Here is a 16,643-nt window from a genome sequence, read left to right as displayed (position 1 = left end):
GACTAAAATATATGTACAGATTCAAAATTGCAGACAGAATATTGTGAAAAGGCTTCCACCCAATGAAAAAGCAATCAAGCACACTCCACGTATTTCCACATTGGTACCTGGGTTAAGAAAGAAAAGAAACTCATAATTTTCACTCTCCTGCTCATGAGCTTACAGAGACAACAACATGCTGCTTCTGATATTCATGGACACAAAACAGGATGCTAAACAAACTGTAGAATTTTCTTAATTGGAAGAAATTTATTTAACTGCAAGATGTTCATTAGAAATGTCTTGGCTTCATTCAAAGAACACACCAATATCAGATGACACTTTAAGGAAGCAAATTTAACACAAACAACTTTCTGTATAAACTCATCACTGACCCCAACTATATTTAGCATCTCCAATGTGTTCTTATTTTGCACATTAAGAAATCAGAGTCCTGCTCATATTTAAGATTCGTATGTCTAAATTCATAACTTTCAGGCATCTTGAAAAGAATCAGATGTTTCACAATCTTACTAAATGCCTAGGATTTAATTTCTATGTAATATGCTTTGCCTGATTATCAAGTCCTTATTCATTGTGATTTACGTTCATAGTAGACTCCTCTACACAAATCCAAAATATATAAGGTTGTTAACCATAAGAATCTATCTTTAGATTACTTCAACAAGGCATTCAGTCCACAATGATATCACTAAGTTCTCTTTTTCTGCTTCTGAACCAAGATTAAGGTCCTTAACGCAAACAGTATCACAGCTCCATATTTGTTTCAGTGCATCCATGTGAGAGAGAGGAAATCGTAATCCATGTGCCTTCTTAAAGAAGAAAAATACTTGTTAAAAATCAAGTAAAATTAAACATTAGTTACATATAAATTAATTTACAGAACAATACATACTCTGGCCTAATAATAACTATGCATAGTTATTATGTATGTTATATATAATTAGTGTTTCAGTTGGCTAAGGCTCATACTGATTATAATTGTAGGAACCCAAATGTTATGTATCAAGATGTCACACAAGTAGAGGAGAACTATATGATATATGTTGTCCATACGGAGCACATTAAATCACAATTTTCTAAATAACAGTTTGAAGACATTGGGATTACAAACTGCATTAAGCCATAAATCAAGCTACAAGGACAAGATCCATATAACATACCAAATCAAAATCAAACCACATTATGGTTTAGAATAGTATGCAATCATAGATTTGATATAATTCTAGAAAACTATTTTAAATGAGAAAATGTGCAACATATTTGCTGAGTTTAAGACAAAATTATGATATAATAGCATGTTTATGAGAAATTGTTTTCCTGTAATTTGGGTTTTTTTGTGGTTTTAGCAATTAATTGAAGAGACAGAACATTTTTTTCCCAACTGAAATTACTTACACAAACTAATAATCTTCCGAACTTTATTATGGTTTCATTTATTATGTTTGCTCCTTATACCAAAGAAGATTGGGTAGCATATGGTTTTTCCCATTTCAATTAAGAAAAAAAATTAGCCTCCAAAAATATGACTGACCAAGGCTTCTGAAAATAATTCACTGGTGATCAGGAATTTGACAATAAAGTTTTCCAATCAAATGAAAATTGCTATAGTATGTAAGTTAATCAGCATACATTGATATATACATAAACATCAATGTATAAACAAAACCATACCCCTAAATATTTGAGCCTAAAATAGAGTGTTATTATTTCTGTTCTCATGCTCTAAATAAAAGGTAGGGAAGTCAATTAATGGTACACCATCTTGTGTGCTTTTTCTGGTCATGGCACTCACCCTCTGGAACTCCCTGAGATTAGATTGGTCCCAAGTTTGCTGGCCTTCCAAAAACATTGAAAGCTTGGTTGTTTAACCAGGCACAGAAGGCAAGACCTTATGAGGCTAGGGTGATTTGTCATTGCTTTGTGGTTTCTATCATTGGCAGTCATCTCTTTTTTCTCTCTGGTTATATATAGTGCTTTATAGTTATTTTTAGTCTTCCAATTATAAATTTTCTTTGCCTCCCACAGTCACTCTGGCAAGAGGGGTGGTCTTATAAATCAAAATATATAAACAAAAGATTTCTTCCTGAGAACATATATTCACATGTAATTTACAGGTGCATCTATGGATTACACTTATCTACAAAAATTATGGGTGAAGAGGAATCCAAGCAATTTCAAAAATGAAGTAAAATGAACTATATTCTATATGTAAAAAGACATATGTACAGTTAGTCCTCGACTTAGAACTATTCATTTATCAACTGTTCAAAGAGACAAGGGCACAGAAAAAAGTGACTTATAGCTGAAACTCACACTTACAACCATCATAGCATCCTCACAGTCCCATGATCCAAATGCAGGTGCTTGGCAATGGGCATATATTTATGACAATTGCATTGTCCCAGGGTCACATGATTACCATTTGCAACCTTACTAGCCATCTACTGACAAGCAGAGTCAATGGGGGAAACTGGAATCATTTGACAACTGCATTCACTTAACAAATGTAATGATTTGCTTAACAACCGTGGAAGAAAAACTCATAAAATTGGGCATGACTCATTTAATAAGCATCTTGTTTAGCAACAAAAATTCTGGTTTCAATTGTGGTTATAAATCGAGGACTAACTGTACTCCTGACAACTGCAGGGAAGAAAATATAGACAACAATGCCATTTGAGAAAATATTTAGGATTTAAAAATAATAAAATACGGACTGTAGGACGATAAAATCTGCTAAACAGAAATAAAACCAACCTCTGCTATTTCTTCCTCGTTCATATTCTCATCCCCCATCATATGGATCTGCCTTTTATTCTTTAAACAGTGATAAACAAAAACCATTTCTTTGACTGAATCATTCTGAAAAACCATAAGAAATATGTTTTTATACATTAGCCAGCTAGTGTACAATTTAAACACATTTTTATACAATCATTACTTCTCTTCATGGCTGGGTGGATAACTAACTTTCATTTATTATTTATGGAGATATTTAAATTATGCTCAGTATTTTTTTTTTACAAATTTAATGTGATTTTTGACCTCGGCTCATGTCAAGTTTACACTGTATAGCTTTTTAACCTTCTTAAATACTAGCACATTCTATTTATGGAACAGAGCAACACTATTACTATAATACAATTACACAGCTCAATTAGATGATCTTGGACACAACTATGCACGCTAAGAATAGCATGTTGACCATAGAGGTGGCCTCATGGAAAAACATGTTTCTGTGAGCCTTCCTCCTCTGTACTCACCAGAAGATCTTGTTCTAATTCTGTTGTAATTGTTGTGTAGTCTTTAAATCTTAACCTGATTGTGCTGTCTACTTTTGGTAGTGTTCCATCTAAAAAAGAAAGAACATCCACATTATTTGGAAGAGAAATGCTATTAGGCAACATTAACTACTTGTCACATTCAAACTAAGAAGTCTATTGCTTAACGCATTGTAAACCGCCCTGAGTCTCCAGAGAAGGGCGACATATAAATCAAATTAAAAAAAAAAAAAAAAAAAAAAGCAGCTGCAGCTGCTACAAAGACTGATAATGGCTTCTTCAGGTCTGGCCTGGATGAGTAGTGCAGACTCAAGAGGCTGCTAATGCAATCTTTCGCAAACCCCCTTAATATAAATTGAAACATGGATTTTTTTTTTAATGTAGTAACTGTGTTGTCTCTTTAAGTATGAATTTTTGCAAGCTACTTCCATGTGATTAGTTTTTAAATACTTTGTAATTAACATTACAATAAAAGTTGTCCCCTTATTTTTTGCAAAATATATCCATAGAGAATTTAAATGTCACCTGGCGTGAGAAAATCCAAATTAGTTCCACTAAACGGAGGTAATCTGCTCGTAATAAAATCTTTTTTCATATAAGATGATCTCAGTTTCCTCCCGTTTTCCAAATGGCCTTCAAGGCGTTTCAGCAAACTATTTAACTGCTTGGATGAATCCGATAAATCCATTTTCTAAACAAAAAGTCAAGAATAACTTGCTAACAACCTGAAATGAGAACTTAATTATTACAGAGACCATTCATGTAATGATAAAGGAGATTTGTGAATGCTTTATATTAGTAACTGATGTAGAACAAGAAAGAGTCAGTTACATATATCCAAGAACACAATATTTGTTATTTTAAAAAATGTAAATGTACATTTCAGATTCAGTTTTAGATTATGTATTTTTAAGTTTTAAATTTTTGTAAGAAATATATCCGGAACATAATTGTTCTATGATCCTACCATAAACTGACAAAGCAGCATGAAAAATATCACATTAGAAATGTGGAGGACATACTGTTTTCACATAAAGGTATTTAAAAATAAAAACATTTGTAAGATCTTTTGCCAAGAGCTAAGGCTCACAGTTCTGACAAAAATAGCATCATGGAACTCTTAGTGGTGATTAATAGGAATTACTTTACAATTAACACTGTGGCTACAAAATTTGCTTCTGGAAGCAGACAAATTATTTTTCCTTTCGCCTCGCAGCTTTACCATTAACAATTGCCTTGGAATGTTCTTTCGAAACTCGGCATCTTCTTTTGCTATATCTAAAAGAAGTCCAGGAACCATGTCCAGTAAGTAATCTCTCCAAGAGCTGGCATGCACAAAACAAATTAAAGTTATTAAGAATAAATAAGATATTAACAATCTACAGAAATGTTTCTTATTGAGGATAAAATGTACATAAACTGGCCAAAATAGCAAAGGTCAGAAACTCATACCATACATTCAGATTTTCAGAGAAGTCCCACTGACATCAGTGAGGACTCAGTTTTACCAGTGTGCTTGGGCTGTATCAGATACCATGTTTTAGAGAAGGAATGATACCAAACCTGTGGCTCACAGCACTGTCCGAGATCCACATCTACCTTGTACTCAAGGTCTTGAGCACCTTCATGTCTTTTAGATTCCATGTTTTCCATGAAATGAGTGCTTTGTGCACATTCAACTTCCCCCTGAAACTATTTTATGACACCTTTCATGGCAGTTTGTCAAATGCAAAGTATTGTAAGTGATTCTAAAATGTTAAAACATCCCTGTGATTTCTTAAAAACTTGGTTCGGTCTCCTTCCATAAGAGGTAGGCTGAATAACTTTCTATTAATTGCAATTTCAAAGAGATCTTTAAGGGGACCCTAAAGAGAAAGTGGTGAAGTGCTCAAATCCCAGTAAAAATTAATTTTCCAATGTACATAATAGCCTACAAAATATTTCATGAAAGTTATTATGCAGGTCTCACAATAACTGAACATGAAAAGCAAGGAAAGACCCAAGAAAAAAACAGAGTTAATAAATGTTCTTAAGTGTTCTTGCCTATACTATATGTCTGATGTCTCCCCATAGATTTTTCAGAAATATTCAATCTGAGGGACTTTGAAGTCCATTCCAAAAGTTACTTCATCAATAATTTGGAGGTACTTTTCAGGCTGCAATCTTACTGAAACAACCAATCACTTTTCAGCTTCCATTTCTTCACTGACCATGGGGGCACTAGTTTCTAAGATACATTGATGCTCAGCTGAATCCATTCTTCCTATCACCTGAATGATATTTCCTGTGCTGCTAGGTATACACAAACCCAAACATAATAGAGCAATCTCTGCACATAACAGCAAAACATACCAAATTTTGTTTTTAAACTTTTCTGGTATGACTGAAATATTAATGTGCCAACAACTATCGATTTACAGTAAAATCATTAACCAAATTAAACTAGAAATATAATACAAGGTGCTTACTTGTTCTGATATGTGCTAATGGTAATATGAGTAGAATGAGATATTCCAAGAGGAGTGTCAGCTTGATGAATTGTTCCTCTTGGAAAATACAACATGTCTCCTGGCTGAAAGGAAATGCAAGCATGATAGTTATAATAGGAACTATAAACGCTTATGCCTAAATTGCTATGTTTGCCTACCTACAGTCAATAACAAAAGTGACACAGGCTCTCATTTCATGCACAACTGCATTGGAATAAAAGCAGATTTCAAATACTACATCTTAATTATATTGGGCATACAGAACAGATTCTTTTTCCTTTTACATGCTTTTTCAATTTATGTTTGAAATTAGGAAATCCTCTGAGCAGATGTGGCAGGGAAAGGAAAAAGAACAGTAATGGGATATGCTGTTACGTGAGCATAAATATATTCTGAAAACCTTAAATTAAGTCTAAACCGCCTTTATGGTTTAAGAATAAAAAGAGAGTTTGCATATACTACCTTTAATATGAAATCATGAGTTGGCGTTCCAATTCTCTCTTCAGGTTCAACATTGTATTCTTGAGCTAGATGTACAGTTGGGCGGTAGAGTCGCCAGTGTTTCTCTCCTTCAAGTTGTAAGATAAATACCTAGGAGTACCATGTCAACACGTATCAGAACATCTACAGCAAATTGTACTTACAGTGGGGCAAAAAAGTATTTAGTCAGCCACCAATTGTGCAAGTTCTCCCACTTAAAAAGATGAGAGAGGCCTATAATTGTCATCATTGGTAGACCTCAACTATGAGAGACAAAATGAGAAAACAAATCCAGACAATCACATTGTCTGATTTGGAAAGAATTTATTTGCAAATTATGGTAGAAAATAAGTATTTGGTCAATATCAAAAGTTCATCTCAATACTTTTTTATATATTCTTTGTTGGCAATGACAGAGGTCAAACGTTTTCTGTAAGTCTTCACAAGGTTGGCACACACTGTTGCTGGTATGTTGGCCCATTCCTCCATGCAGATCTCCTCTAGAGCAGTGATGTTTTGGGGCTGTCGCTGGGCAACACAGACTTTCAACTCCCTCCAAAGGTTTTCTATGGGGTTGAGATCTGGAGATTGGCTAGGCCACTCCAGGACCTTGAAATGCTTCTTACGAAGCTACTCCTTCGTTGCCCGGGCGGTGTGTTTGGGATCATAGTCATGCTGAAAGACCCAGCCACATTTCATCTTCAATGCCCTTGCTGATGGAAGGAGGTTTGAACTCAAAATCTCATGATACATGGCCCCATTCATTCTTTCCTGTACACGGATCAGTCATCCTGGTCCCTTTGCAGAGAAACAGCTCCAAAGCATGATGTTGCCACCCCCATGCTTCACAGTAGGTATGTGTAGGTATATATCCACTTTGGATGCAACTCAGCATTCTCTCTCCTCCAAACACAAGGAGTTGTGTTTCTACCAAACAGTTCTACTTTGGTTTCATCTGACCATATGACATTCTCCCAATCCTCTTCTGGATCATCCAAATGCTCTCTAGCAAACTTCAGATGGGCCCGGACATGTAATGGCTTAAGCAGGGGGACACGTCTGGCACTGCAGGATCCGAGTCCCTGGCGGCGTAGTGTATTACTGATGGTAGCCTTTGTTACGTTGGTCCCAGCTCTCTGCAGGTCATTTACTAGGTCCTCCCGTGTGGTTCTGGGATTTTTGCTCACCGTTCTTGTGATCATTTTGACCCCACGGGATGAGATCTTGTGTGGAGCCCCAGATCGAGGGAGATTATCAGTGATCTTGTATGTCTTCCATTTTCTAATTATTGCTCCCACAGTTGATTTCTTCACACCAAGCTGCTTGCCTATTGCAGATTCAGTCTTCCCAGCCTAGTGCAGGTCTACAATTTTGTTTCTGGTGTCCTTCGACAGCTCTTTGGTCTTCACCATAGTGGAGTTTGGAGTGTGACTGTTTGAGGTTGTGGACAGGTGTCTTTCATACTGATAACAAGTTCAAACAGGTGCCATTAATACAGGTAATGAGTGGAAGACAAAGAAACCTCTTAAAGAAGAAGTTACAGGTCTGTGAGAGCCAGAAATCTTGCTTGTTTGTAGGTGACCAAATACTTATTTTCCACCATAATTTGCAAATAATTTTTTTCCAAATCAGACAATGTGATTGTCTGGATTTGTTTTCTCATTTTGTCTCTCATAGTTGAGGTCTACCTATGATGACAATTACAGGCCTCTCTCATCTTTTTAAGTGGGAGAACTTGCACAATTGGTGGCTGACTAAATACTTTTTTGCCCCACTGTATATCTAGTTTTTCTAAAGAATACACATTTATGGCAGCCAAATTCCACATACACAAACAATTTTAATAGAGCTAGCAAGAATTTTTCATTTAAAGCAAAATGTGCTTGTAGACATACGCTCAAAATCTATTATAGGTTTTTATCATGATTATCCAATTTACTACAATACAACTTCCATATTTTTCAGTCCATAGCATATGTGACAACTCTCCTAAAATTTCTGTTCTTGAAAATACTTGTGAGCAGAAAATGTACAGACAAATAAGGGTTTATTTACCTCAACATCATCATAGTGTGGAGGTAGGCCTTGGGATCCAGGAGGAGTGATGTAAACATTAGATCCAACCAATGAGCCAAAGTAACATTCCAGTTTTTCTTGTATCCTCCAGAGCTCATCCTTATTTTAATACAAAAGAAATAACTTTAATAATGGAAAATCATCTATCTTTTGTCATATCTGTATTGATATCAGTATTGCATTCTACTATTCCAAATATGGTAAGATGTGCATAAGACAAAAATTGTGTATTCTCAGGAAAAGGAAGTCTAAATAAAGCTTACTAATACTGAGACAAATCAATGTTCAAACAAGCAAAAACTAAAGCAAAAATAGTAAACTTTATCTTCTTTAGCAAACTTCTGTGTAGGTCATTTTCAGGATCCTAGCATTACAAAACTCTTCTGACATTTAAATGTATCCTGCCAAGACTTGGTCAATCTAACTCCATTTGAGTAGAAAGCAAACAAGGAACAGCAAGTAAGAGTGGTTTAAAAAATGAAAGTCCTAATACAATTATGTTATCCTCATCATTAGAAGGCTATGAAGAAGCAACTGGAGTTATCAGCATATTTGAAGAAAATCTAAGATCTGTGTATGACAAGATTACTTGTGAGAAAAAGTTCAACAGCAGATAATTCCAACAAAATCAGGTAATAGCTATAGATTGTTGAATGCCTTTGGAATAAGAAGGGAAAATGTAACTGGCTGGGTAACATAGAGATTACTCCACACTGTGTTACATGGTGATTTCCAAGAATTGAAACAATGATATCATAGCTACTTCAGCTTACTAGAAACGAATTAAAGCTTTATATAGAGGCTATAATTTTGAATTTATATTTAACCAATCCCAAAACTCAAATAGGTTCTCATTCATAAAAATTGTTAGTTTTATCACTGCATTTTAGTTACTGAAAATTCACAATTTCCTGCAAAACTGATACCCTGTGCCCGCATGGTGTTGTAGTCTCTTTCCTCTAACCCCAAGTTGGTGCCAAGCAATAGCCTCCTATATTGTGCCTCCCAGGGACTCTCCCACCACCCATGGCATCCTCATGATCCTTACATAGGACTCCTGCTACTTAACAATCCATGTGTCTTGGGGTTATGAAGGCAACTAGGACTGCTGGGATCATTGTCATTAAGTGATAAATTCATATAATGTTGCACTTTACAGAAACAGCAATCTGGGTTCCAGTTGACATCATAACCCAAGGACTACCTGTAATGTGAAATGATAGTCTCAGCAATACATGTCTGTAGTAACTATGTAGCCGCCCAGAGTTACCTTGAGGTAAGATGGCGGCCTATAAATTTTATAAATAAATATATTTAAAAAATATAAAACAGAAAAACTAAAAATAAAAGTAAAAACTAATGCTAAATAGAAAAGTAATCTGTGGTATTTTTTTGTTTGTTTAAAAACATTAACCTAAAGCAAAGAGCAGGCACACATCATGCAATGGTTTTCTTTCTAAATTCATTAGTTCTGAGTCAAAGTTGAGAAGCACAAAAGCAGCCACAAAATGCAAACAATTGTTCTTTATTTACCTTAAATCTCTGTGGCTGGTGAAACTGTATTGTAGCCTTTTTCTGATCAAAATCTTTCTTCAATTGTGCGTAGGTTACTTTTCCATCTTTATTAAAAATAAGTTTTTTGCCATTCATACATCTACATATATTGATGTCTTTTCCATAATACAAACCCAGTTTGACTAGGTCTTTCAAGTCAGTTAACTGAAAGAGAGACTGATAATACGATGCCATGGAGGAGTCATCTCTCTGAATCAACAGTGGCTTCTGTTCCCAATATTCTCTAAAAAATTCATCTTCTTTGATAGGAGCAATCAAACTTTCAAATAAGCTCTCTGGATTGTCATATTTCCAAAGCAAAGGACTGACTGCTTCTGTTTTTGCTTGCTTGCTTGGCAAATCTGGTTCCTTCTCTATTCTAGCTCGTCTTCCTCCTTTCTTGGGCATGATGCTATACAAGAAACGAAGAAACAAACACCTGATTTTATACATATTTCATCAAAACACATCCAACAAGTACATTCTAATTTGATTTTCCATGTAGAAGGGATGACGTAGCATGATGTACTGAAACCAGTGGATTTTATTTCTGTGCAAAATTGCTTAGGATCAGGAAGCATACCCGGCACTGCTAGATTCAATTTCAAGAAGTTGGGTCCTGTTCAACTTCTTTTTATATACCTTGTTGTTCTTTTAATGTGAACTCCCAAAGGGGCTTATAACGTTTAAACCCAAATTATAAAGTTTAGAACATGATATCAACATCTGTAAAAACCAGTTAGTCCCTCCAAGAAATCTTAAGTTTTATTCACATAAGGTCACACCAATTCACTTATCACCAGAAATCCCAATTTTGCAAAATCCCCAACTAATCTAAATTTATGTTATCCGAAGTATTAACAGAAGTGATGACAGGTCACCCTATGAAATGTATTTCTTTGGAATGATTCTTCACAGACAAAAAAAGCTTGCAGAACAACATGTATTAATTTTTTTATCACCATCATCATTATTACACTGCTCCCACCACCAAAGGAAGTGTATAGAAACATTTCTTTAAATGCAGAAAATATCACAAAATACAATCACAGAGAACAGATGCTTTTGAGCATATAAAAGAATAAACAGGGCAGTAACACAAAGCTTCAAAAGCCCACTTGATTAAAATTGTCTCGAGAGCCTTGAGAAAGTGCCAGGGACACTTCCCAACCCTTCAGCTAGCACAGAGAAGGCCTTTTGTGCCCACAACTCCCTCACTTATCCCAGTGGATAGGACCTTGAACAGGCTCTCTCAAGATTACCTAATAGGGTCAGCAAAATCATTCTCAGAGCAATGGTCCTTAATACAGCACAAAACCATGTAATAAAGGACTTTATATGTAATAGCCAGTATTTTTCATTTGGCCTACAAGTCTACCTGAACAGAAACCAAAGAATTGGAATGTTTGTATAAACGAGGCATCAGAGAAAACAGCAGAACCCCTGCTGTTTAATTTCAGGAAGAAAGCAGAATACATCAACGTAATTTTGTATTAAGAGTACCTGAAATGGCAACCCTGGCGTGTTAACTCTAGATGCAACAATTTTCCATTGGAAGTCACCCAGAGTTAGTTGTAAGATGGGAGGCTATATAGTTTACGTAAATAAATGAATCCTTTTCCTTATTGCAAGGTCTGGAAAATAACAAAGAAATATAAACTCAGTTATTGTTCATTATTTACAAGTTCCCTGTATTTATCAGTTTCAACCATCTTTTCACAAATCCCTCTGAAAAATATGTGGTTCCCAACAGCTATACAGTTTCTATAGCCCCAGTGTTCAGGTCCTTATTAGTTGCATAATTATGGCAGAGGCTGTATCCTTCCTTCTGGGCTTTTGCTGCCCTCTTTTCCAATCTGTTTATTTCACAGTAGAAGATGCCATAGGGAATGCAGGATGAGGACTCTAGATGGTTGGTGACAATCCTGAGGAGACCCAGCAGTAAAACCAGAAAACCAATTATGTCACTTGTATAGATCAGAAAATCAGCATCCAGCAATGACTCCCAGATGCAACAGAAGCAGAGCAGAGTTTGGCAATTGGGATCAAATTCCAGTGTTGCTTTATGATGGTTCAAGAAATGACTATGGCTTAATCCAGTAGTAAAGAAAGACAGGCTCACTGCAGCTGCATCCAGTCCACATAAGCCTAGGTGTTGCTTTAGTTAATACTTAAATCCAATCTGTTCTCCATGAGTTTGTGACAAGCACGCTGTCTTGATTGAAAATGGAACAAGTTCATGCATCAAAAAAGTACACACATATACAATCACACCTCTTTATGGGAATAAGAAAAAAAATTGTTCTGATATCATTTCAAAATAGCATGTAGCTCAGGCAAGATGATCAATAAGTATGAAAAAAAAAGGAAGAGGATGTTTACCTATGGCTTTCCTCTCCCGCCCCCACCTTGTTGATCATCTTGCCTGACCCTATATGCTATTTTGAAATGGTATCAGAACTTTTTTTTTCTGTTATCCCCGTAAAGGGGTGTGGCTGTGGGTGGGTGTATATTTTATTTTCTGATGCAGGAACTTGTTGCATTTTCAATCAAGAGAGCATGTTGGTCACAAACTCATGGAGAAGAGACTGGAGTTGAGTATTAACGAAAACAACACCTAGGCTTATCCTTAATCACAGCATTGGATTGCTTTTAACAGAAATACAAATTATTCCTTATAAATAGTGTATACCCCAAAAGATGGGGGTAGGTGGATACTACAGTCTGGAAGATCTTTACTTGGGGAAAACACGTTTTCATATTCAACAGGCTCCATTACTCCTAAAATCTGCAAAGGGCCAAGCCCCCCAGAACAGACTTCATTCTGCATGCACAGGTCCCTTTCGCTCCCCTTCTTCCGAACCAGCAAAAGGTGTATTTTCCTTCCTACAATCTGTCCCGACGTTTACCAGGAAGAACAGATTTCCATGCCACTTGGTAGGCCTCTCCCCGTGCCCAATTTGGATTGCAAGCCTCGTAGCTTCCCACCTCCCTCAAAATCACGGGCGCTCCGGAAAAAAAAGCTCCCACTCCCAATGCCCATTTCAAGAGGAAAGCCTGAACCCGGCAAAGAAGCACGGAAACGGCAACAAGGTCTGGCAGCCTTCGCCGGGGGAAAGGTAGGCAAGAAGGGACCGGATCCCACCCCACCCTCAAGCGGGAATGGACAAAGAAGCGCCAGCTTCTTTTTCGGGAAGCGGGGCAAAAATAGCAGCACCCGCTTCTGGTCTTTTCGCGCGCACTTCGTACAGACCTGACCTGCTTAGAAATTCGGCTCTGGAAGGGCGCCGCCAAAGCCACGTGGGCTGCAGGGACAAGCAAAGGCCGCTGCTCGGAAGGAGGAGGAGAAGGAGGAGGCGTGGACGCGGCAGCCTACCTTATTGAACCGGACTTGTTGCTTTTGCCCGCCTATCAAATAGACCAGGCGGGGCAACAGCTTTCCTGACAAACGACACGAGCGCCGCCTTTTCGCGGTTTTCTGTGGCCTTGACAGCTGAGTCGCTTTCAGAAGTTCACCGGCTTGAGCATGTTGTCTTGACGCAAGCCCTCCTTGGTTTAGACCAGGGGTCACCAACCTTTCGGATTTCAGGGACCACTAAATTCATAATTTTAAATCCCGCGGACCACTGATATGAATTTTTTAAAAAGATAAATAGTATTTAGTTTAGTGCAATATAAAAAATGCAGAAAATGTTTCTGCAGGCCACCAAAATTTTCTCATGGACCACCAGTGGTCCACGGACCACTGGTTGGTGACCACTGGCTTAGACAACATGCACTTGTGGCATGTCTGCTTTTAAATCCTTTTAAATAGACCTGTCCTTCGCTGTTCTGGACAGTACAGAATTGGATAGTATTGGATAGAACCACCGGCTTGCCAGTAGTCAAAAAATGTCCCGGAAAATGGAATGGCAATTCTTTTTTTTCCCCGTGGTTGGCTGACAAAAAAAAAAAAGCTCTCTTCAAAAAGATACAGGTAGCTCTCGCCTTACAACGGTTCACTTAGTGACTGTTTGAAGTTACAACAGCACTGAAAAAAGGGACATGACTTTTTCACATTTAGGACCATTGCAGCATCCTGTGATCAAAATTCAGATGCTTTGGCAACTGGTTCAAATTTATGACGGTTGCATGGTCCAGAGGTCACCTTTTGTGACCTTCTGACAAGCAAAGACAAGGGGGAAGGCGCATTCAGGAAGATTGATTTTCTAGTGTGCAGAGGCTATGAGAGTTATATTAAAAAAAATTTAATATAACTTTTTATTAAAGGTTTTTACATAGCTAAAAGACAAATATGAAAGTGAATAAAGAAAAAGTACAGAAATAAGAAAAAAAAGACAGCTAAATAAATTATTTTCACCCTTCTTTACAACCACTTCAAGCTCATTATCCCTCCTCCCCTTCTTAAATTACAACAATTTATTTAGCCCCTCATTCAATTCTTTTTTTTTTTAAATCATCTAATCTGGGAAACACCATTTTATTTTTTTGTATTTTCAGCCAACAATTCATAAACAGTTTTTAGTCTTTTATAAAAGAACTTAGTGTTTTGTCCCTAAAGTCCCAAGCAAGTCAGTTTTGTCAACTCTGCTAGTTCTGCCATCTTCAGAATCCATTCCTCCATTTCAATATTTCAGTATTTCTCCATCTTTGTGCATATAGTCCAGGGGTGGGTTCTAAATTTTTTTACTACCAGTTCTGTGGGCATGGATTGATGGTCATGTGACAAGCAATTCTTTAGGATTTAGCAGAGGTACTTGTCTACCAGGCTTTTAACTGCTTGCAGAACCATACCGGTCTACCCATTTGTTTTTGGAGTGCACTGGTCTACCACCACACTGCCTTTTACTGCTGATCAGCTGTAGGGCGGCCCTATGAAGCGCCGCAGCAAGAGTTTAAACAGTTTTTTGCCGCTCTGCCACCACCGAGAGCATCGGAAACCACTTTCAGGCAGCTTGGCCTCAATTGCCAATCTACCACCACCCAGCAGTTTACAAGGAGCGGATTGGTTCTAGCAATCAGTTGGGAGGCTTCTTGGCTTCTCAATTTAAAGCTAAGGTGTCTTTAGGTGTTTTTTTTTTCTCTTCTTTGTCAAGTGAGCCCTGATTTTAGCCCTTTCTAGCTGATCAGCTGGGACCCAGGAGGCAGCAAATAGATTGGAGGCAGGGCTGGGCAGAGGTGGCATTTACCGGTTCACCGAACTACTCAAAATTTCCACTACCGGTTCGCAAGAACCGGGGAGAACTGGTAGCAACCCACCACTGATATAATCTTACTTTAAGTATATATAATAGTCTTCCATAAGTATTTTCTAACTTTACTATTCATAAGTGCCAATAAAAGGAGTCCTCATTTGGTCTCAATATTCATCTTCAAAATTCTTTGTAGCATCAAATATGATACATATTCATTTTTTTTTGCTTTTTCATAAGCCTACGATGTTTTCATTTTTCAACATTGAAGAAATGCCATATTACACAAGTGTGTTCTTGTTTTAAAGTAGTCTTTATTTTAATTACTATCAACATATATTTTTCATATTTTTAACCAAAACATATTTCTACACTGAAAATTAAACTGAAAAAAATAAATATTAATTAAAAGTGCAACCTACAAATCAGTTTCTCTGAAATTTTATTGCCATGAATGGAGGTACTCTAATGTTTCTGGAGATATCAAGAATAAATAAGAAATTATGGTTTGAGCAAGTATTTTAAAATATGAATTATTAATGTGCTATAGCATTTTAAATAATAAATGTAATATTACATGCTCTTTCATGGATTAAACTTTGCTTCATTAGATTCATAAGGATCCCCAACCAGCCTTGAAAGCATGGTATCCATAAGTGTTCTTGAAACAGCTTCACAATTGTTCAAAAGTATACAAGCAAAAAGTCATACTTAATGTATGGGATATACATTATATATAATCGTTACAATCATCCTTTATATTTTCATAGTTTAGAAACAAATGACTGCCACCTCCTTAAAAGTTATGCTTTAATTAAAGATCTCAAGAATTAATACACTTTTAGTATTTATAAAAAACAGGGTTATTAGCCTATGTGTGTATATATGTTAATTCTCTTGAAGTATTAACAAGTGGAAATTGGAACAGAAAACAGTAGGAAAAATATTAAACAATCTATTTTTCCATGTTTGCCATTTCTCCCTTTAAAATCTCCTCCTGCAGTTAATCAAAACACAAATAAATGCAACTCACACCTAGTTTGTGTGCAATACCATGAGAATTTATCTGAGAATATAGTGTCATCATCTTGTCTGATTTGGCTAACAAAATTTCCTTCCTAAATATAGTCAGCCAATTATCTCCTCCACAATAATAGCAAAAACTGAAAATCGACTTCTGAAATAGATAATATAATTTAATCAAAATTGGATATGAGATCAGTTCTTGGGGAGGGGAGACATTGGTTTTACATGTGGCAAAGTTATAATGGATCTACTTATGGGATCAGGCAGATATGAGAACAGAGAGTTCTTGCAGATGTGTCATTCATGTAACTGGCCTTATAAGGTTCTAAAGTTCTGAAAGCAATTTGACAATATTGTGAAAAGTCCTATAATTGTCATTGCTGTGTGTATGACAAAGGAAGCAGCATACTGCTCATTGTACAAATCAGCTGAATTCACCAATCATTACTTTAATAGCAAAAGAAAATACTGTAACTGAGGGCTGTTGTGTTTTCCTTTTTAATATGTTGCATTTTGTATATATATATATTTTTAGGCAGATT

The 16,643-nt window shown here is 36.5% G+C and overlaps 1 protein-coding gene across 2 annotated transcripts; it reads right to left on the bottom strand.

Moving 5' to 3' along the window:
- Positions 1–267: 267 nt before the first annotated feature.
- Positions 268–13,209, bottom strand: RIOX2 (ribosomal oxygenase 2). 2 transcript variants are annotated; one of them, XM_070943729.1, is made up of 11 exons: positions 13,142–13,209; positions 11,387–11,517; positions 9,863–10,295; positions 8,309–8,428; positions 6,236–6,364; positions 5,753–5,856; positions 4,507–4,609; positions 3,810–3,975; positions 3,267–3,355; positions 2,761–2,865; positions 268–812 (listed from the first exon to the last, which is right to left on the bottom strand). In XM_070943729.1, the coding sequence occupies exons 3-11, from the start codon at positions 10,289–10,291 to the stop codon at positions 651–653; spliced, it is 1,407 nt and encodes a 468-aa protein (XP_070799830.1). In that variant the 5' UTR covers positions 10,292–10,295; positions 11,387–11,517; positions 13,142–13,209; the 3' UTR covers positions 268–650. The 2 variants fall into 2 exon arrangements, with proteins under 2 accessions (XP_070799830.1, XP_070799832.1); XM_070943731.1 differs by having other exon boundaries at positions 13,137–13,206.
- Between the last annotated feature and the right edge of the window lie 3,434 nt (positions 13,210–16,643).

This window comes from Pituophis catenifer, unplaced genomic scaffold (assembly GCF_029215685.1).
Source record: "Pituophis catenifer annectens isolate HBS135680 unplaced genomic scaffold, rPitCat1.0.hap2 SCAF_4, whole genome shotgun sequence".
NCBI classification, from domain to species: domain Eukaryota; kingdom Metazoa; phylum Chordata; class Lepidosauria; order Squamata; family Colubridae; genus Pituophis; species Pituophis catenifer.
Note: the sequence above shows the minus strand (reverse complement) of the source record. Positions and strands in the feature narration are given on the sequence as shown.

Bases quoted from the DNA above. Each gene is read 5' to 3' on its own strand.
- RIOX2 (XM_070943729.1), bottom strand. From the start codon at position 10,291: ATGCCCAAGAAAGGAGGAAGACGAGCTAGAATAGAGAAGGAACCAGAT. The intron at 3,976-4,506 runs GTAAAGCTGCGA...CTTTTTGTTTAG, and splicing joins TTCCAAGGCAATTGTTAATG to AAAATGGATTTATCGGATTC. The intron at 813-2,760 runs GTTGGTTTTATT...TTCTTCTTTAAG, and splicing joins ACGAGGAAGAAATAGCAGAG to AAGGCACATGGATTACGATT.